Source organism: Panthera pardus, unplaced genomic scaffold (genome assembly GCF_024362965.1).
Source record: "Panthera pardus isolate Hobbes unplaced genomic scaffold, ASM2436296v1 HiC_scaffold_27, whole genome shotgun sequence".
Lineage (NCBI taxonomy): Eukaryota > Metazoa > Chordata > Mammalia > Carnivora > Felidae > Panthera > Panthera pardus.
In genome coordinates, this window is record NW_026526843.1 from 25,695,970 (window position 1) to 25,719,019 (window position 23,050).

The window sequence follows — 23,050 nt, forward strand, 5'->3', positions numbered from 1 at the left end:
GCAAGATGACAAACATTGCAGTCAAAGGTGCAATCCTGTGACCAGAGGACAGAGCCCGCTGCAAAAGTAGCGGTCCCATCTTGACAACCGATGACTCTTGGTTAAGAAACATCCCATTAATATCTCTGTGTGGAGGTGAGGGACAGAACACAGAAAGACAGAAATCCGGACAGAATTAAGGGTGTCACAAGGGAGGCGGTCACATCATTCAGAGAAAGTATTCTGCTATATTAATGGCTCTTTCCTCACCTGCCATCCCAATACATACATACCAACATGGGGCCACTCTAGCAGCTCCTGGAAAGTATGGTCCAGGCGCCCCCCTTCTCCACCTATCTTGGCTCACTGGCAGACCAGTGTGCCTTCTGCTGCTCCTCTGAAATATTGATGAATAATTATTTTGCCCTTTCTATTACACTGTTCTTCCTAATCCCCGCTCCAGAGTGCCAGATGCTAAATCGGTGGTCTGTACCCTGCTGTGTTGATGATCAGATGCGATAGGCAATAGGCTACCCTGGGAAATGGCAGTGGTCCATTCTGCTTAGAGCTGAGACCTAGCTGTTACAGTACCAGGTAGAGTGTAATGTCGGGGCTCAGCATTTCCATTGCCAGTCCCTGAGTAGCCTCTCTCCCCCTATATTTGATCCCATAAAAAAGAGTAGGCATTTAGCGTATCAGTCTGCCTCGATGGGACGAGTCTAGGACTGGTTGCTACTGTATTTCCCAGTTTCCCGTGCGTTTAGAGAGTCACTCGACTCTGTGGGGTGGAATGTCTGTGTTCTCATAAACCGGTTGCAAGTTCCAGGATTATGTTAAAGGGGGCTGCTGTCAGAAGGAAACCTTGCCTTGTTAGTCTGAGCAAGGAGCCACGTATAAAAATACCCCGACACACAGCCAATCTCATTAAAGTTAGTTGAAATTTTGGACAAGTCTTAAGTATAAATTATAACTTTATTAGCTCATAGAGCTTTCTCCCAAGAAAGGAAATGTAATAAAAATTAGAGAGAACTTATTAAGTAGCTGCCTTGTTGCTATTTGCTATGACTGGGGGGGGGAAAGTAATATCGTTGCGGGGTTGGCAGCCAATGCACTTTTTTGTTGTGGACTAGAGAGCAATTCGGAGAGCAGATAGGAGGTAAAAAGAGTCTGTCTCATTACCATTGCATTGAGAACTCTTTAATTGATACTTTATGTAAGCATTTCCTGCCACAGAGTTAGGAGGATCTCTAACTGTCACTGAGAGGGAAAAATCCGGCTGCAAACCACCATTGGAGGTCACCAGGGCACGCTACTTATTTGCCAAACTGCATCATCACCTTCTGGAGAAGGGATTCTAGGGGAGCTCACCAACCCTATAGTGTACAAAAGGCAGATCCTGACAATGGTAGGGAAGGAGATGATGGCTTTCAGGGAACTTGTAATTGTCGCTGTGATTATTTATTAATCGAGACTTTTAAATGTTGGCAAGAGAAGCAGAACCCGTGTTATTCCGCACACCAACATGGCCCTAAGCGTGCTTTCTCACCACCTGATTTTGCCATCATGAGATACGGGGCTGTCTTTGGCTTTTGGGTGCAATCTCCAACTTGAACAGATCAAACACAATCTTGAAAGAATGCACTTTGGAATCATACAGTGTTAGTGCTCCAGGGACACTATAAGAATTATCTGATGCAAAAGTCTTTGAGGTGAGATCTCTGTTTGGATTTTAGGAGGTCAGTGAAGCCTTAGAATTATATACAAAATTGTGTGTGCATCTGAATTTTTCTAGGAAGAAGATTCTTAACTTTTATCAAATTCATAATAAAAGTCCCCCTGACCCAAAAGTTTCTAAAAAATCATCAATTCTAGTCCATCCTCCTCCACCCTGACTTTGACCAGTGAAGAAAATGACTCTCAGAGATGCAGAGTAACTTGCCTGAGACCGAACAGCTAGTTAATGACGGACCCAAAAGTTGAAAGTTTTTCTGACTCTAGTTCCATAACCAACTCTTCCTACTCTACCACAGTTGTTTTAGCAAGCTCTGGGGGCCATGACAGGATATCGAGGAGATTGTAGAGAGCAGTGATTTGTGCCATGACTATAACCTGAACTAGAGTGCCTTTGAGATCTTTTCATCACCGAAATTCTGTTTCCATCCACCTTCATAGGGAGCAGCATTGACACAGGATGATCCCAAACTAATTTCCATTTAGAAATTATTTCCGTTTTATGATTAGTCTTTCCCACTCCCCATTGATCTCCCTTGTTAATAATGCTTGGTTAGGGCAAACGATAAAATGAGTTTGCAGTCCGTGAGTCTTCACCAGCTGGTGGATGGGCATCCCTATCAGGACCAGCTACATAATTTACAGGACCCATTGTTAAATGAAAATACAGAGGCTCGTATTGAAAAATTACTAAGGATTTCAAGACAGTGACAGCAGAGCATTAAACAAAGTGTGAGACCCTTCAAAGCATGGGCCCCTGTGTGACTGCATAGGTCACGTACCCTCTGAAGATGGCCCTTTAAGATCCCTATTAAGGCAAAAAGGACAAAAAGAAACCAGCCTACGATTTAAAATTGGCCACAGATGATCCACAGTGTTACAGAGTTGTATATTCATAATCATAAGGGCTTTTTGGCTTATGTGTTATGCTCACATACACGCGCGTGCACATGCACGCGTACACACACACACACACACACACACACACACATATAAATCAGTTTGACCAAAAATTACCATTTTTTCCCTTCACCCAATTCCAAAAACCAAAACTAGTTTGCTTTCGTTTTTCATCTTAGGACCTATGGTTCTGGCATTGTTTAAGCACATGCTTTCATTACCAGTTTTCATAACTAAATGACAAAAGAAGGAATGAGTTCTCCAGGGGCATCTAAAGAGTCAGGTAGAGACAGAAACTGGAAAGCAATGGTCGACTAGTAGCTAGGGATATTTTAAGCTGCCAGAAAGGGGGAAGCAGCTTCGGGGTATGCAGTGTAATGAGCCAGTACTCTCAGGCTTAGAACATTATAAGAACAGAAAGCATTTTAAATTCAAGAATCAGAAATCTGGGGTTGCAACAGGTAAGCAGGGTTACCAGCTGCGAAAATGGCTGGGATTTGGTATACTTGAGCTAGACATATTGCAGCAGAGCAGAGGCATCCTTGCTACCACATTTCTCACTTCCCATTTTAGTGGCATTCCAGGGTTCCAAGTTTAATGCACAACATCTGTGCTTCCTAAGAGTTGAAGCCAAATGTTGGGTGATATCCCATTGGTTAGCTCTATGCAGAAACCAAAATATAAGTGCACAAGGTGGAATTTACACTTGCAGCGCTCAAAGCAAACTCAACTTCTCGGCAAACTAAAGGCCAGTTAGCACAAAAGAAAATATAAATGGGGCAAATCGATTTTATTAGTCTCATGTGTCGTCAGTTGTTGCAGAAGTGACCCAGTACTCCAAAACCAGCTTCCTAAGTGCATTTTGCACTCTGGAGAGATAAGAAAGCAGCCCTCCCTGCACCCCTCCTGGAAAGGTAAAGAAAGAAATTGTTATCAGCAGAGCTTAAGCCTTCAGAGAGCTTATTTCCTCAGTTTTACAACACGGCCTCCAACCCAAAAGCCCAATGCTTAATGTCCATAAACATATGGTACACACCTAGTGACAGCACTCATTCACTCACTCATCCATGTATGTATCCGGTAGGCACTGACTGATCGCTCTTGGACGCCCCGTGCTATGCTAGACGTTCTGCTGTACTGTGCTAGCTGAAGACATTTGCGCATTTCAGCCCCAGTCAGAATTCAATAGCAAATGCAACATCCACAGAATTATCAACCTGTGTAAAAACAAAGCAAATGTTTTTAAATTTTCTAACGTGTTATTAACTTTTTGTTTGCAGTATCTGTGGGATACGAATACGAAACATGTCCTGACTTTATTCTCTGGGAGAAAAGGACAGTTATCTTACAAGGTTTTGAGATGGATGCTTCTAACCTAGGAGGCTGGTCATTGAATAAGCATCATATTTTGAATCCTCAAAGTGGTAAGCAGTTTTTTATTTTCAAAGGATATACAATTTTAAAATCACAGTCTTATTTTTAATTGTTCCAAATTTGGGGAAGACCTAAATGTCCAATACTAGGAGAATGGTTTGATAGATGTTTCCAGTCATTCAATGGAACTTTTGAAAATTGTGGTAAAAGAGGGGCGCCTGAGTGGCTCAGTCGGTTAAGTGTCCGACTTCGGCTCAGGTCATGATCTCATGGTCCGTGGGTTCGAGCCCTGCATTGGGCTCTGTGCTGACAGGTCAGAGCCTGTAGCCTGCTTCGGATTCTGTGTCTCCCTCTCTCTCTCTGCCCCTCCTCTGCTTGCACTCTCTCTCTCTCTCTCTCTCTCTCTCTCTCTCTCCCCAAAAAAATAAACATTAAAAAAAATTTTTTTAATTGTGGTAAAAGATGCGTAATGAAGTTGACCTTTTGACCATCTGTAAGTGTGCAATTCAGTGGCAGTAAGTACGTTCACAGTGTTGTGCAACCATCACCATTGTCCATTTCCAGAATGTTTCCATCATCCCAAAGAGAAAATCTGTACCCATTAAACAGCAACTCCTTATTTCTCCTCCCTGAGCCCCCTATTATACTTTCTGTCTCTATGAATTTGCCTAGTTTAGGTATCTCATGCAAAGGGAGAGACGTACATGTTTTTAAGGCTTTTCATACACATTGCCAGGCTTCCCTCAAGAATAATTGTCATTTCGTGATCAAGAGTGCCTATTTCTATGCACTTAAGAAGCTTTTAAAATGTTTTTTAATACTGGGGCGCCTGGATGGCTCAGTCGGTTAAGCGGCCGACTTCGGCTCAGGTCATGATCTCTCGGTCCGTGAGTTCGAGCCCCACATCGGGCTCTGCGCTGACAGCTCAGAGCCTGGAGCCTGTTTTCAGATTCTGTGTCTCCCTCTCTCTGACCCTCCCCTGTTCATGCTCTGTCTCTCACTGTCTCAAAAATAAATAAAACGTTAAAAAAATTCTTTAAAAATGTTTTTAATACTTTTTTTTAATACTCTATACACACACACACAACGCTATGTATATGTATTACATGTATGTAACACCTATTTGATGCAGAAACCTTGGAAAAGTGCAAGAAAAAAATTAAGTGTAAAATTAAGGTGGTGTAAGTCCACCACCTAGAGATGGCCATGTTAGTATATTTCTTTTCACACAACAATCTGGTTTCAAATTAGTGCTAGCATAGTGAGACCTCTTCATCACAAATTTCTATGAAACTGGGTTTTAAGAATCATCTATCATTATTGCTGTATCGCAAGTAATTAACCAGTGTATCTGACGTTGTAACCAACTTTTCAAAAGTGGAATAACAATTGCCGTGTTTTATACAATCTAAGATTCCGTCAATTACACTGTTATTTTATGGCAAGTGCTGCCAATTAAACTATGACATGCATTGATTGCAAGATACATACTTATTTTCAGAGCTGCTAAAAATGTGAAGCAAAATGTGCACTTTAGGATCAATGAATCATCCACATGATACAGTTTTCAAAGGGCTTTGTTGAATTCTGTCCCACTTTAAGTACAACAACCCTGGAGTGTGGCATTAATCCCATTTAAAAGATCAAGAATCTGAGAATCATGTGACTTTCTCCATTAGTAAATGGCGAGTGCCGTGTGCTCCTTCTCTGCACCACAGTCGCGTATCCACATAAATGTCAGTAGATCCAGTAAGAAGCTAGGAATTGAGCCAAGGGACAGTTATAGGTAAAGAGGAGAAGAGGTAGAGGAAGACAGAAGAAGTGAAAGAATCTGGGGAAAGAGAGCAGTCCTTGACTTCACTTAGTTTTAGGTCTCCTACATCCTGAACTCGGGAAAAGGCAGAGAACCAGGACATGGTCATCTTCCATCTTTGCTTCTTTGAACTGTTCTTCCTGCTGTCACTTTCTCCTAGTGTGTGTAATTTAAATGTTACCTAAATCAGGAGAAGGGACCACAGGTGGCCCTGGAGCCCATGTGTCTCTCAGATAAACTGACCTCTCTTACCCTGGTTAAAAATGCTCCATCCAAGTTCCTTCACCTCGTTTTGCATCCTACTGGGAGGTCGGTCATTGGTGCTCCCATCCAGCTTTCATTTGAACATCCGCTGGTAAGCTTGCCCTGTGAAATCGTATTCCCTTTCATCCAAAGAGGCAGATTTTGAGCAGCCTTCAGTGGAACACGTACTTTGAGTTATTTCTTCAGGAGTGGGGATGTGAACGTCTTGAGACAGTTAACGCTTTTCCAGCCAGGCATCCTTGTATGCATCTTACCTTCGTGAAACAGCTGGCTACGGTCAGGATATCTTGTAAGGCCGTGAACTGACCAAGGCTAAGAGATCCATTTTATAATCACACCTATGATCTTACTTTGTTTGCACCACAGTTGGGTCAGGCCAGCCAGGCAGCCACACAGGCTGGGAAATTTTGATTGGCAAAACTAAGCAGGTTTGCTTCAACCGTGGAATGACACCACCCACCACGGTCCCAGTGTGGGACGCCGAAGGTAAATGAGTCCATTGTGGTGTGCCTTTATCATACCTGCTCCCCCTCTTTCAAGGAATATTCTAAATTCCGTTTCAAATTGTTGGTCTTTTTAAGAGCAAAGATTCAGGCACAGATATAAAATGTCAACTTTTTTCTGTTGTCAAAAGGGGAATCATAGTTTTAAAAATACAAAAACGAAAGGGCAGATGCCACTTATTAAGTTATGAGGTTTTTTGTTTTGATTTGAAAGAGTTTGACATTTTAAGCAGCCATTTCTTTTCCACTCACTTTTATTGGCTTGTATGGATTGTCTCTTTCAAATGCCTGTCATTGACATTAAGCACAAAGTGGGAAATGACCTCGATCGAACCAGCCCCCGGCTGTGTGCTCCCAGTCCCATGTCCTCTTACCATTTGCTTCACACAGCCTTAAAAATTCAGAGCAGAGGGGAGCCATTGAGAAAGTTGGCTTTGGGGGCTCCCTGATTTCCACCAACGTGTTCTCTCCACCCCTGCCTCACCAGTAGTCAGGTTTTCCATAACAGGTACCAAGTTGGTTCTGAGAATCTTCTTAACACCTTTATTGCACTGCAATTGATATACCATACGACTCACCCACCTTAAACATACACTTCAGTGATGGTTAGTAAATTGTGGAGTTGTGCACCGAGCACCACAACAGTTTTGGAATATTGTCACCCTCAACGGATCTCTTGTGCTCACCCCAGCCCCACTAAACGTGCTTTCGGCCTCTTTCTGAGAATTTTATTCTGAGACACAAACCTTATGTTAGATAGGGTTTTTTTTTTGTTTTTAAGGAACATTTGTTCATTGTATCATCTCATTTGTAGGCACATTGTGTTTCTACCCAAGAACTTGTCACACTTGCCAGGAAACAGATCTGAAGCCAGCTCTGCCACTGCCTTTCAGCGTGACCTTGGACACGAACACCTCTCGTGGGATGTTTTCGAAGTCTAAATCCCACCTACAAAGGCAGTTTTTAGAAGCAGAAATGATAAGTGTGAAGGAGCAGCCTTGAGAAGGCCAATTTAGAAAGCAATGCTCTTTCCCCCTCAGGTCAGACAGTCTTTTCTGACTGATTAAGGCAAGAGCGACCGTCTTTCCAAATTCCCCCACTCCGCTTCTTTCTGGAAAAAGCCTAACTCTTTAGGCACCCTGCTTTTTTGATCTGAGACAGATGGCAGATTAGAAACAAGAATCTATCTTCCCCCAGTTTCCTCTCACTGGTTAAAAAGACACCTGTAATTAGATTGGATGCCTGCTGCCATTCAATTCTTTAGTTTTTCTTTGGTTCCAAAAATCATTATGCAGCGGGTACTTTCTAGAAGGCAGTGTTTTCAGACCATTTGTCATGTTAGTTGCAGCAATTATATTTACCTGACAATTAACCATTGGTTGTGGAGAATTGCTTCCAAATATTATGCCTGATATATATAGATGGTTTCTACTTTCACCAAGATAACAAAAAAACACCAGGTACTTGTGTTTTTCGATATTATTCCTTCAAAAATACATCTTCTTAGTGATTACAGAGAGTACATAGTCTTATGTTTTAAAAGAAATCGGCCCTTTAAAATTATAAGAAATAAAAATGTGTACATGAGTCGTCTATTACAGAGGTAAGCTATTTGTTGTAGTATATCTTTATATCAAACACATACCCTTGTGTGTCCTCCCAGTTGAGTGTTAAAAATTATTAGAAAAAACAATCCAGGGTACTAATTGGATATCGTCATCTGTCTGCAATGGATAAAGAATTTCTTTCAACGTAGGCTCCAAAATAGGCCAGTAGTTTGTCGACAAATGGTTTTACTGGGAGGGGAAGTAAATTTCCATTGATCACACTGGCATATCTTCCAGTTTGTGTTTATATCGTCTCAGTCAGGTCCTAAGAGAAATATGTATTGTGTCCCTCGTTGTTCATAAGTCTGAAAAATGGTTTCTTCTTTGAAATCAGCATAAAGCACCACCCACTGGCTTCCAAGGGGAATTTTTATTTCAAACTTATTTATAAGCTTCAAAGGAAGTTCTGAGCAAGGTAGCAGAAGGGTATGAGCAGTGTGTTTAAAAGCATGCTTAGCTTATTACACAACCGACTTTGGCATCTTGGTGGAGAAAAGGGAAACTTAGGGGAGAACACACACAGTGAGCCCCATTCAGTAGGGTTTCTTTGTTGACTGTAAACAAGACACCCAACCCTAGGTGAGAAGTTGGCCTTCATATAAATAATGCGCGTTGTCCTGGGATCATTTGATTCTGTTTTCAAAATGAGCATGTGTGGCAGAATAAACTGGAAGGGAGGCGGCAGTAATTGATCAAGATTTCCAGGAACATAAACAAAATATTTTCAAAGAAACATTTTGCAGAAGAATTGGTGTTAAATCATTGTTGCTAGATGGTATGCCCCGGTTCTATGTAATGGAAGGTTAAACAGATTCTTGAAACAACAAAAACACCCTTCAGAATGATCTATTTTTCCAGGGCAGTACAAAAGGGGTTTGCCCATTTTTGTTTTGATTGCTTCAGCTTTAAACAGGAATGGTAATTTCAGTACACGGGCACTTCAGTACCTCGCATGAAAGCAAGACATCAATTGTTGAGATGTAATCAGAAAGTACATTGCCTTATGTTTTATTTCCTTTAATCATTCTTCTTCTTTGATGGAGTGCTGGGCTTTCTAATAGAAAAGGGGAGTTTTAGAATTGTAGGCTTAGAAGAATGGTTTAGAATAGCCATCTTTAGTTTTTAAATTGCCAGGAACCTGGTAATAACATGTCATTTTGAAGGTAATTGTTAACTACACCGTTATATTGATATAAAAAAAATGGAGATCTACCTGTGAAAATAGATGTTAATAGCAAATCTGGTATTTCCAAGCCAATAATTGGACATATTTTTGAATGATATACCTTGTAATGCATTGCTGAAATACAGACATGCTAAACAGTTGGTTTCCTCATTTGTTAGACAACATATCATAGTCTCATTGGTAGGATATTCAGGTAGCAATCGTCAGGAGGTTTCTTTTCGATGATGTTGTGTGACTGTCATTCAAGTTCTCATTCACTTCCTCCTGACTCATTTAAATTATAATGTTGATCACACTGCAATTAAGTGTTTTTGGGAAATGAAATTCAGTCCTATTAATCTTATTTAATTAACTATTCTAAATCTTAAGAATTTTGTTACTGATGAATAAAGTTATTAATAAAATTAATAAGAAAGTAGTGATCCTCGAGACATCTCTCGAGTTCTGCAATGAAAGACCAATTTGTTGGGGCATAAGCTCGTAGCTGTTCCTGCAGATCATATGTTGAAAAAATAGCCAGAAATCACCTTGGGAGGGAGAGCCAAAATACCTAGACTTGAAATCCGAAGGCTATATGATGTATGGGATTTGTTTCCTGGAAGGACCCTTCCAAGTACATGTTTGGTGCTATGGTATTGTGTATGTGTTACCCTCTTACTTATTTTTGCCAGCAACGTTCCTATTTCTGAGTGATCAGTGGCTTCTATTGTAGGACTGTGGGACCAAAAGTCAGAAGAAAACTGAGGAAGATATTTCAGGAAATGTTTAGGGAGAGTAACAAGCAATCCAAGGAGATAGATAGCAGGGGTCATGGGAGAAAAAATAAGACTGTACAGGATTACTGCATTCATTCATTTGCCGTCAGTTACTTCAGTCTGACACGTTGGCATGCCTTCTCACAACATGGATGTTTTACCTGCCCAGGCTCATTCTGGGCAGACTTGAGCACAGCAGTACTTGTTCCTTGGATTTTCTGCCCGGGCTCAGCAGGTTTGCAAAATCATTGGGATTTGGACAAGGAGACTACAAGAGACTCAAAACCTATTTTCAACATTTGCTGAGCTCCTCTAATGATTTGGCCATGGGGATTGGCACTAAAATGCAGAAAAGAGTCAGACAGAGGGTCTGCCTTCATGGAGCCCAGGCTCTAGTGGGAAAGATAGAGAAGTGATGAAAACCGTATCATACAAGTTAGTGGGTATAATAACGGAGCTATGGAAAACAAACCATGGGCACAAGGAAGAGGGAGTAACTAATTCTGCCTGGACAGAGCATCGGAGAGAATTGAGCTGAGCTTTGAAGGATAGATAAGAGTTCCCCAAGCAGACAAGAGGAGGAGGGCTTTCAAGATGGAGAGGGAATAGCATGTACCAGTGTAGACAGGAATGGAAGTATGTGAAAGTAATTATAAATAGTTCACTATCACAGGAACTCAAGGTCCCAAATGAGAGGATGGTGACAGGGGAGACTGAAGAAGTAGGCAAGGGTCAAGTCATGAAGACTTTGTATACCTTAATAGAGAATGTACCCCCTATCCTGTAGAGGATACAGAGCTGTTGAAAGATTCTAAGCCACATACTGAAATGATCTCAATGGCAGGAGTGGGGGTGATGGTTTGGAGATAGGTATGCATGGAGGCCAGGAGACCAAGAAGTTAAGAAAAACTGAACTAAAGCCTTAGTGGTAGGAATAGAAATGACAAAACTGGTTCGGCATATTTTGGAGATGGACTCAACGTGGGTTTCGTAATGAGTTAGGTTTAGACAATGAGGAAAATAAGAGGCCCGGTCATGGCCACACTTCCAACTTGGGTAAATACGCTCACTGTGATGCCACTCATGAGTAAGGAACTCAGGAGGAAAAGCAGGCTTTGGCAGGGGGAGAGGAAGACAGTGAGTTCCATTTTATACTTGTTGAGTTTGAGGTGCCTCTGGGGCATCTGGGTGAGGAGATCGAGCAGGAAATTGCATGGCAGGTGACAACTCTGGACAGGAGAAAGTTTTGGCGTATAGAGATACGAGTTAAAGCCGTGAGATTGGAAGAGATTGCCCAAAGAGAATGCACAGTATTTTCCAGCATTTTCATAAGTCAGTATCTCTATTTCCTGCACTGATGATAGTGAGATATGGTCCAAAAGAGTGGAAAATTCAAGTCCCTTTCTTATATCTTTGAAGTGCATTCTAACAGCATGATTTTTTTTCACAGAAGTCAATTACCTTCCTGATGGTGTTTTGCTAAGGTTAATATTAAAATTGACTGATATTTCCTTTTCAGGAACCAGTCAGTTGCATAGTGAGGGTAATTTGAAGTCAGACAAGTGTGTGCCAAGCATCAGGAGATAGTCATCCAGAGATGAAAAATTAGCCACAGATGATTCACAGAGCCCAAAATGAACAGGAGATCATTAAAAGTTATTTATCATGGGTTTCATTGAGGCATTTAGGATCAGTACTAAAGGGTGTATTAACCCATATCACAGATAGACAAGCTGAGGCAAAGTGTCATGCTCCTGTTTGTTGTGGCCATGCAGTGTGCTTCACTCTCAAGATTTTTTCTGCCAGGCCAAAGCGTCATGGTGCTTTGAACAACAAGAGAGAAGTTAAAATGTTGCTGAGAATATTGTGAGGTAATTTTTTTATTCTCTTTTTTTTTTTCTTGGATCTAGGAATCATACATAAAGGGAATGGAGAAAATATGTTCATTTCCCAGCAGCCCCCAGTCATATCAACCATCATGGGTAACGGACACCAGCGGAGCGTAGCCTGCACCAACTGCAATGGCCCAGCTCACAACAACAAGCTCTTTGCTCCTGTTGCCTTAGCTTCTGGCCCTGATGGGAGTGTGTATGTTGGCGACTTTAATTTCATAAGACGAATATTTCCCTCAGGAAACTCCGTTAGTATTTTGGAATTAAGGTAAGTCTCCTCTAATCTCTGTTGGTTTAGCGGATAAGGAAAAAGCAAGAATGCGATAACACGAAGAGAAAGGCATTGCAAGGAAGAGCAGAAAATGCAGTAGCCCATATTGTAGCCCTGACCTCTGATGCAGGAATAGGGACAAAGGACACATAGGTCAACAGGCCCACACCTCCTACTTAAAGGACTTTTGAGCACTGCTTTGGAGAACCAGGAAGTGTTGACATCCCTGTATGTGTGGCCTTCCCTGTGGGCATTGCCATCACCGACATGGATCTCAGTACTTCCAAGTGCTCAGGTAAGCCACTCAGCCCCTGCTGGTCAAAACGAAGACTGATCAAAAATATCTATTCCACAGGTAGAGGTAATGCCAGATCCAAAAGGCTCAATTTTCTAAGTTCTCCAGGTTCAATTTTTTGAAGTGGTCACTTCATAAAAAAGAAAATGGAAGTCTGTGTTTGTATGCCCTGATAAGGAAGGAAGAACTAGTTTTGTTTTTTTTTTTTTTTAATGCTTGAAAGCTCTATTCCTTTGGGGCAAAAAAAGATTAAAGCGTCCATCGTTAGACTTTCTCACTCTGTTCTAGGAATTTTCTGGAGAGTACAAAGTATTTTGACACCTTTTGAAAGGAATTCATACCTTCTGGTATTCCATGTTCTGAAGTTACGCAAGGATCACAACTAGACTATGGCTTAATCAGCTTATTTCTCCCTTTCTGAGGCTACAAGATACAAATATATGCCCTATGGAGTCCTAGAAAAGGAAAGCATCCCCTCCCATTCCAGTGAGGATAGACCTGTTTCCTCCCTCCTGGGTAAATTGATAGAGCCTTCCCTCCAATTGGTTATGACAGCTTTATCCCTGACACATGCCTTTGGAACTTTAGGCCAAAAGTTTCCCTCTGTTCCAGAAGATTTTGTTGTCATCCTATAAACTAGTCCATAAAACAGTTGTTGCTTCAGCCATCCCCTCATCGACCTGAAAGATAGTGACCAAAAATAGTGACCTGGGAGAATAGAGACATTAATGGAGCAACTTGTATGTACAGAGTACCATCGAGGCCAGTCAAAACATATGAAAAGTCTTGGGTCATTTCCATTTAACACTATATTCACACAAGCATAGAAATTTGAATGTATGGAGACATTCCTTGAAATTTTCCAGATTCTCATGCTTGCTCTGGAATCTACCTGCTTTTTCTCAGACTGAGTTAGTCCTTCACACCTACCTGTGGACATCTTCCAGTCCCAAGCCTCCATCCGTTTTTCATATTAATTCATTCTAGTTTTAAAACATTTCTTAATTATCATTGCAAGCATTGTCATGGATAAGAAAGCTGTTAAATCCCTTGACTGATAAAAAATAGACTGTAAAGTTAAGACTTTTGTAAAGATAAAGCACATCTAGAAAGACTAGAGAGGTACTAGTTCACAGCACCCTGCTCTAATCAAATGTTTATGTACCTTAGGATGTCACACTTCGTGGTGACTTATCATGCCCCGCAGTATATCTCTTGGGGCACCTACTTACTGGAAAGTCAACAAGGAAGGCCAAGATGTTCATATTCCTGGATTTAGAAACGATTTATATAACATTCAACATTATATTCAAAATCCTAGGGATGTTCTGTCTACATGATGCCAAACATTGACGGAGCACTGAACAATTCATTCACCATCTGAATGTTTCTAGACATGCAGATATTAGCTGTCAGGTAGACAGAGACTTTGTCTTAGGGAACCTATCTATATAGCTAACCCTATAAAGCCTCTAGGCTTTATAAAGCCTCATGGCTAGCCCTATGTAGGTAACTCCTCCAAGGAAAAACCATAAGATTAGCTATAAAAACAAATACTAATACTAATAATACTACTATTAAGAACACCCAGCTAAGTTGAGTATTTTCCTTTGTGATTTCAATGCAAATGTACCTAAGGTGCAGCAATTTTCATCGATGAGATTCTCCTTTGCTCAAGAATCCCTGACAGTTAACAGATTTGCATTTTAGTCCAAAGTACTTTATGACCTTCAACACAAAGTCATTTGAAGGATAAAATAGAAAAACTTGGACCCTAACTGCAAAGCAATATTCTCAGTATAAAGAACAATTCGTTTCTGGCAGTGGGAAGTATTGTCCAATCCCTCTGTTCATTCTGACTCCACAGTACTGTTCTCTCACATTGTCAAAGCTCTTCAAACACATAGGCGTGCACACACCGTGAGCTCACACACCCAGGCTCTCTCACCTAGCCTGAGTCTCTAGCTAGCTCTTCTGAGCTCACATCCTTTACAGCAATTCTTCTTACTTTTTTTTTTTTTTTAATTCTCAGGCCCCTTTCAGAATTTATTGAGGGCTGTGGGCCTTCTCCCCAGAAAAAGACACATTCACACAAAATTGTACATGCGATTTCAGGGGTCATATATTTTCCCTGTCTCCCTGAATGTCCCCACCCGCCAGCAACCTACCCCCTTCATAGACTCACAGTTAAGATTCCCAGGCTTAGGTTCAAAGAGAAAGTAGTTCTCCCTTGCATTTGATTCAAGGGAAAAAAAACATAGTTTTCCCTTCTCTAACACTCCCGTGATTGGCCGTCAGAGAGATAAACAGATTGAATTTAGATGAGCATTTGACCTAATTGACAGGTAACTCCTTATTTTACTGGAGTCAAAACCATCAAACCAGTTTATGTCAGCAAACATTATCCATCATGTTTACTCAAAAACGAATATAGTTCTTATTAGATTCACCTTTAAAAAAAAAAAAAAAGTATCTGCCAAGGGGCGCCTGGGTGGCTCAGTCAGTTAAACATCCGACTTTGGCTCAGGTCACGATCTCACAGTTCGAGCGCCGCATCGGGCTCTGTGCTGACAGCTAGGGGCCTGGAGCCTGCTTCAGATTCTGGGTCTCCCTCTCTCTCTGCTCCTCCCCTGCTTGCACTCTGTCTCTCTCTCTAAAGTAACGTTAGAAATAAATAAGTAAATAAATAAAATTAAAATATAAAAAAGTACCTCTCATGATCAGTAGCCTATACTGTGTACATTGCATCTTTGATGTATAATTGGTGAATTTATATATTTGCTTTATAACTTCCAGATTTAAACTTCCTGGGGAGAAATAAGTTGATATAATAAGCCTTTGCTACATTAAGAACCATAATGGTCAATGAATTCTATCGTACATAGATAGAAAGTTGGTTTTGTACCAGTTTTTTTGTTGTTGTTAAAATCAGTTAATTTAATTGCTGCTACCACCACCACCCCCCAGTGCATATTAGTCATTTTACTTGGTTAAGTCATCTGTTTCCTTGGAAACACAGACTAATATAGTCTTTATGTTATTGGTTGCATTTAAAGCTGTGAATGGAAGAGCAATGTTGTCAATAGGTTATTACAGAAAGGGATAGAGAACATTTTAGATCTTCACCATCTGTCAAGGTTATTCATTATATAACTGAACCACTCTGTTCTCTGCTTCTCTACCTGTAAAATTGACTTCAAGTTATTATTTGAGCATCCTCTTACATGTCTTATACAGTTTAACTTGTTTTGAGATCTACAGATATGCAGTTCTCAGCCCAAAGTTTGATGACATTTTGCTTGCTCCTACTGGATGCCCTTCTAGATTCCATTCTCTTCCATCCTCTTGTCTCATAGTGGGCCACTTGGAACAATTCCAGGTGCCCCTTGACGTTGCAAAGATTGGGAGACTATAGATTTTTCCTTCCTCAGCTCTGCTGATCCTAACTCTCCCTAATTGAATTTCCTTCGTCTGACTTCAGAAATAATTTCATTTTCATTGGTTGCCAATCATTTATTTTCTGTAGCTGGCCCCCCCATTGGCTGAACGGGGAGGGTAAGGAAAAGTCAGTTGTGTCATTATCATTAGCAATATGGCAAGAGCAACGATATTATTTCTTGTTATTGAAGTATGTAATACTCCTTTGCCTGTTTCCTGCAGATTTCATCCATACATACACATCTTAGTGTTCCCTTCCAGTGGGAAATTGAGGTAAGATGATAAAGAAGGGAAAATTATAAGATCATTATGTAAGTAATTAAATCTAAGAGAGTCTCAAAAATACATTCTCTGAAGATTTTTTTAAAGTTAGATTCATTTCCATGTGAAATAGTTTAGGTCTAGTTATTTCTGTGGCTTTGCTTCTCAGGTTAAAACTGCATACACGTACACGTCTTGCATTCGGTAACACAAAAGTGACATCACAGATCTGTGAGCTTAGTGTCAGAAAAGTCCATGGAAGTATATGGTGCAACGTGGCACCCAATGCATGCATGACATTTGATCGTGTCTACTCTGTTTGATCCCTTTCAGTAACAGGAACCTTAAACAACCCCTCGTAGACAGCCCATTGCATCTTTGGAGAGCTCTTTTAGAGAATGCTTTCTTATACCGAACTGAAATCTACCTTCATCAAACATCCAGTCAGTAGCAGCAAATGCTAGCATTGGAGACAGCACGGAAGCTCTTCCCTCTCTTCCCTGACATGCTTCCACGTGTGTGAAGACAGCTATCCCAGCTTCTGAGCTTTCTCTTCAGTCTAAACATCCTCGAGTCCTTCAGCTGTTTCTCACCGATTGTGACTTCTTTTCTTTTTCCTTGGGTTATGGCCTCAGGGCTACTTTTCAGTTTTCTAAAACTAACGGATAATTACATGAGTAAAACTAGGAGGCACCATATCAAGTGTTTTGCAAGAATTCAAATATGAATATCCCCCTTGCTCCCCTCTCATCTTCTCATTTCACAAATCTATTAGAAAACCTGTTAAGCATGACTGGGAATGATTTATTCTTTATAAAAACCTCATGCTGTTATTGTTCAAGATGCTGATATTCTCCAGATCTTTATTTTGTCCTTCCCTTAAGATGAAAGAAAGAAGAAAATAAGAGCCTGACAAATGCTTCCCGGTACCTTGATAATTTGGACTCAACAAGTGTCACTGTGACATGAAAATTTCTCTTGAGATTTTACTGTTTATTTTACAGTGACTGGTTAGTATTTCCTCCATTGTCCTGAACTTGACTCCTGTCACTGACTAGGGATTGAGTAGAACTGGAATAGCACCCATTTAGGGGGGGTAGCGTGCAGAGGGGCAGCAGAACTTGTAGAGCACTCTGCTGAAGGAACAAATGGAACCTGGGCTTTGAGAGCTCTGAAAATATCTGACAAATGACCAAGACCCATCCCTTTGGCAGAAGCACTGGAGCAACAAATAGAGAGACACACACTCCATGTAGATGAAATAGGTGGTTACCTCTCCAGGGTGAGCTTGTGTATTAGCGGTAGGCCCCCTCCACTGCACCCAGCAACATCTTCGCTGCCCTTCCATGGTGCCCAAATTCCCTCTCTAAGAAATGTGGTCCTTTGAGTTGAGGCACTGCATCTCTAAGAGTCCCCGACCCAAGAACCTCTGTTAGAATGACCAAGCGAAAATCATCATTAGCCCTTGGGCACGGATTCATTGGTCGGATTGGTTTCCAAGGAGCTGCTAGCTGAAAGCGGGGCCCTAAAACACACAACAGGTAAGATGTGATAAGGGCAAGGGACAGAGCCAGAGCGTGAGGGAGGTGAGGGTTGCTGGCGTTGGAAGCTCTAAGAAGTCAGTAAACGGCAGGAGTGGGAACTCAGTCTTCAAAGGAAGGATACCACAGAAACATGAGCAGGGAGGGAAGTCCACTTTTCGACATCAAATATTTCTGGCTAAGTGTAAGGGAAGAAGCTGAGAACAGCATGAAAAGCAAGGAAAGTGCTACAACCACCACAAAGCAGGCCGGGCAAACCCATGATGCCGGGTCAGTAGACAGGAACTCCCAAGTTGGCATAGTCTCTCTTTCTCCATCTCCCACCTCGCTAATGTACAAAAAGAAGAGGTCGAACGTTATGCTAAGTGAAAGAAGCCAGACACAAAAAGGCACATGTTCTGGGTCCATTTCTGTGAACCACCCAGAATAGGCAAGTCCACAGAGATGGAAAGCAAATTAGACAGAAAGCCTGGGCCTGGGGCAGGGCGGGAATAGGGATCGACTGCTAACGGGTACAGGCTTTCTCCCTGAGGTGATGAAAACGTTCTGGGAATGGATGACGGCAATGGTGGCACAACTCTCTGAGTTTACTAGAAACTGCTGAATTGTACTTTTTAGAAGGGTGAATTTTATGGTATGTGAATTATATCTCAATAACTTTTTTTTAATTAAAAAAGAAGAGATGGCCCTTTTAATCATCTCGGTCCTGAGAAAATCCAAGATCAAGTTACAGACCCTACCCTCGGGAGCATTTCTTGGTCCAAAAAGATATGGCAGTTCTACACCTTTCTCCTCCTCCTAACTCATGGCAAGCTTCAAGGCAGTCAGTTGCCAGGCGGCGGTGCCCACTGATGGGCCCGGGCACTTGCGAAGAGCTCACACTGGCACCTCAGCGTGCCATCGGTTGCTAGCTACACAGCGAACTGACTTTGGTGGGAGCTCCATCCTAAATCCTTAACTAAAAGTAATGCCGAGACAGAACAGGGTCACACACTGGAAATAAATTCCATCATTTTCACTTCCTCCTTCTGGGATGTTAATGAGAGACGCTGCTCTTCATAACACACGACATCTTTCCACGTTCCCAGTGACATTATTGGCAGGATCAGAAGCAGCTGCAAGGAAGTCAAACCACTCTCCTCCCCACCCCTTGCCATCACCATTGCAAAACGCTTTGTAGCCACACGAGTGGTTCTGTACCATGAGAATCTGTTGCCAATGAAGCCATGTTTTAATGAGGTCCTTCTAGTACTTTTACAACTCGACTTCCTTCAGGAAGTGATTAGAGCCAGCCTCGAGCACACTCACCTGCTCGCTTAGAGGCCACAGAAACAAGCAAGTGTCTGGAGACAAAGAAACTCAAAGAGGTCCAAATGCCCGAGGCTGGGTTTCTAATCAGAGCTCCATCCTTACCTGTTGACCTTTTGTGTCAACCCACAGGATACCTACCCTTTTGAGGTGGGCCAGGGAAACAGAAAAGTCAGTGCATCCTGACCTGTGGCCCAACTAGTGAAATTCCCAGAAAGATTTTCTTTGAAAAGAGTTGAATCAGTAGGAGCAGATAGCTTCAGATGAAATCATTTTGTATCTTCCCCACTTTCCTGACATTGCAAAGAAGAAGAACATTTTCTAGTTTAGATAAAAAGATGTGTTACCTTCATGTTTTTTAAGATGACATGAAGGTCCAGGTTTAAAAGGATTTTAAAATTAAAATGACCCGTGTTTCACAGATGATTATAGCCTTTTAATTCTGGGCAGATGTGACCCAAAGTCAGGCCTGTACTCAGACCGCGTCCCCTGTGCGAGAAGGCTCATCCCAGGTCCCAGAGTGAAATACCCTAGGCAGCACCATGTGCCAAGGGGCTTACCAGTAAGGGTCTCCCAAAGTGTTTTGCTTCTTCTGACCTGACAGATCTGTTTTGCCTACCCCGCTTGCCCTGCTGGAGTGTAGATAATTGGAAGACACGAGGCCCTAGTAGCTGATGTACATGATGTTTTAGTGATGCTATTTTGATGCAGCAGTCTTGCTACCAGGGACATTCTGCCACGGTCTAAGAGAAAACTTTTCCGCTTTTAATTTGTCAGGTCTTTTAATACTGCTAAGTAATGTGCTAATGTACACAAGAGATGTCCCTGTCTTATCTCTGAGATCATATAAGTGGCTTTGGGCCAGATCTGGGAAGCCCATTGCACACAAGGCTTGATTTGCCATTTTGGCAAAGTAGCTTTCAGAACAGAGGCTGCAGTGGTCTGACCCTTTGCAGTGGCTGCTTCTTCAAAGGCTAGCCCAGTGGTTCTTAAACCTTTCCCTGCATCACAATCGCCAGCTGAGTCTGTTAAAAATGAAATGCCCAGGCCCCATGTCCACCACGAGGTTCTGATTCAGTACAAGTGGGGAGAAGCCCAGGAAACTGCACATGTAGCAAGAACCCAAGTGATTCTGGTGAAGATGGTCCAGGGAGAAAAAACTGCCTTAGAGCTTTGCCCACCCACCAAGCAGGCTCTTCCTTCGCCTTGACACCATCTTAAGAGGAGAAGCCAGGAAGGCTTTGCCATGCACATCTGATGAAATGATCCCTACGGAGTCTCTAATAGCCACAAACTGGGTTAGGAATAGGTGTGTCTGCTTAGATTTGGCTTGTTGAATGATACTGACGACTCTCTATTTGTTTTTACTTGCCACTCACGGATAACCTTGTGCACCCTAGAAACAGAGATACCAGACATAGGTGAGTAAATCACGTGGGCAGCTACCTAATGCCCCTTCTTGCCTAAGAGGCCACCTCGTAATAATGTGCTAACAGGGAGATTTTACTTTTCAAGTGAGGTTAAAGGAATGATGTGAAAGTGAATTTAGAAGTTATGATTCGGGTAAGAGTCTTACAAAAGAAGAGAGCTCCGTTAAGTGGGAATTTGCTGGAGGATCAGACCCTATCGAAAAGAAAACAAGATAAGTGAGAACTGGCAGTTCAGTACTTCATGGGGAAGCAAGCCTTAAGTCTCATTATGTTTTCCTTAGGCGATATCACAAATGAGTCTGTAAGTTCAAACGGATTCAATGTTTTCAAGTTGCAGGTAGAAAGAGAGGTAATACAGCAATCTTCCCAGATCCAGAAATATAGTTGACAAGTGTATTAAGAGACAGTGACCATGATGACCTTCTTGAATAAGATTTTTCTTTTCTCCTTTTATGTGACCTCATGATTTCTGTTTCTTCCCACCAAAAGGAAATAATAGAAAAACTTTAAACCAACCATTTACCGACAATGGCACGTAGCTCTGAAATTAATCATAATGAATATTTCTCTTCAATTTGTTTATGCATTACACTTGTCAAAACTGTTCTAAATTACCTGAAATTGCAAAGGAGAAAATTGAATTTGTTCACTTCCGAATGCCAATTGTCATCAAAATGGCACTGATAGGGTTTTTAATTTGGGTTTCGTTTGGGAGATGCCACTTCCTAAATGCCAGTGCACAAGATAGCCTTGCTACTTTGGCATAGCTGATTCTTTAAGCAAATTAAGTTGGTTGTCAAATTGCTTACTAGTAAAGCGTTGCACAGTATTAATTATAAGCATTAATTGCCCATTTAACAATCTGCGATTTTAACTAGCATGAATGAAGTGATCTTTGCAAGTTGAAGGGCATTGCTCGAATGTAACACTAACCAGAAGGTGACAATAAGTCTAACGCTGAAGTCATAAAAGAAATCTCCACGTATCTCAAATTGCAATATGCACGTAGACACAAGGGATTAGAACAAATTGGAATGTAGTCCAGTGGTTTTCTTTCTCAGGTATGGCATGTTTTTAGAAAGTGGAAAGAAACCAATCTAAAAAGAGCTGAAGTGCACTTGGGAAATGGCATGAAATGGCAAGAAATTACATATCTATATAGGAGACCTCCCTGACTGTTGCCTGTCAAGAAAATAACATTAATCAGATTTGAATTTTGTGTGTTGGGCTATTCCATTTTCTAAAGGCCAGTGCACAAAATTTTAGAACAGCCTAGCTGAGCAAAACAGGATATGTTGCTCAGTTAGAGGAAGACAGGAGCACAGATATTTTTTTTTTTTTTACCACCTTCAGAACTAAAGTATTCTGAAGGCACTTTGTACACACAGTCACATGTGATCTAATCTAGTCTTGGTCAGAGCATGGGCTTGTTAGTGACCCTGAGCAAGCCCTCTATGGGTCTGGGTTTCCCCAGCTGAGATTGGAGGAGAATGATAATTTTAACTTCCCTCACAGGCACATTGGGGATATTCAATAATAAATGAATGTAATGCATTCCAAAGTGCTTTTATGCGAATAACATTTCTCTTGGAAAAATAGCCTATGGACTTTTCCTAAACAAAACATGATTAATCTGGCTCAGTTGAAACTTCCACAAACTGGCTACCAAAATATTGAAGGCTGTTTCAGGAAGGGTTACGACCCCCTTTTTATCCTAGGAAGATCTAAGGGCACTGGAGAAATTTTATTCTGAAGGCAAACATTCAACTAAATATGTAAAAACTTTTACTCAAACCCCTATCTAAGCAGTCTTTGCTACAGAGATGCCTTGTCTGATATGACTGCCAAACCAATTCTGGAGTCTGTTGGGGCCCTTTACAGTTTATTTACAGCAGCTGTCATGGTGGTTCCAGGGTGGAAGATGTCCCTGGAATCTACTGAATTCTCTTATTTGATGAAGTGAAGGTAAGTAGAAAAAAATCAAGTATTCCTAATGGATCTGATTTTTTTCCAATTAAAACTATAAACTGGGTCTCAAATCAGTATTTGCTAGCCTTTACCATCATTAACGTACATAAATATGCTTAGAGGGCAAGTATAATTACGAATACAATCAGGAATGTACCAGTCCTTAAGGGCAACTTAATTACTCTGATGGCCCTTTCCCTGCCGTTTTGCTGGGCTAAGTGGCCAAGACCTGAACACTTGCATGTTTTAGTTAGTTTCATGTCCTACACTTTAGTTCAGCAGTAACTGAACATCAATCCCGTCAGACACTCCGTTGGCACGGAAGACAGAGGGATGAATATGGTTCCCGCCCGTAAAGAGCTTACAGTGTAGTTGGAAAAAGAGATGTGAAAAAAATAGTGCTTACACCCAGCACTCACATCTTGGTTTCCAGTACCATTCTCCGATAGAAGGAACCCAGGGTCTTTAGCAAAATGATTGATTCCAGTGCTGGGGAAGGGACTATAAAAGATGAGCCTGGAGCATCTTGTAGTG

At 41.5% G+C, this 23,050-nt stretch overlaps 1 protein-coding gene across 6 annotated transcripts in view; it reads left to right on the plus strand.

The window, feature by feature from the left end:
* The window catches only part of TENM1 (teneurin transmembrane protein 1), a 781,688-nt gene that overhangs the window by 654,286 nt on the left and 104,352 nt on the right, over window positions 1-23,050 (plus strand). For all 6 annotated transcript variants that reach the window (XM_019438138.2, XM_019438139.2, XM_053892078.1 and 3 more), the window contains 3 exons: window positions 3,891-4,034; window positions 12,023-12,272; window positions 20,519-20,539. In XM_019438138.2, the coding sequence (XP_019293683.1) occupies window positions 3,891-4,034; window positions 12,023-12,272; window positions 20,519-20,539 (415 nt within the window). The remainder of the gene's footprint in view (window positions 1-3,890; window positions 4,035-12,022; window positions 12,273-20,518; window positions 20,540-23,050) is intronic.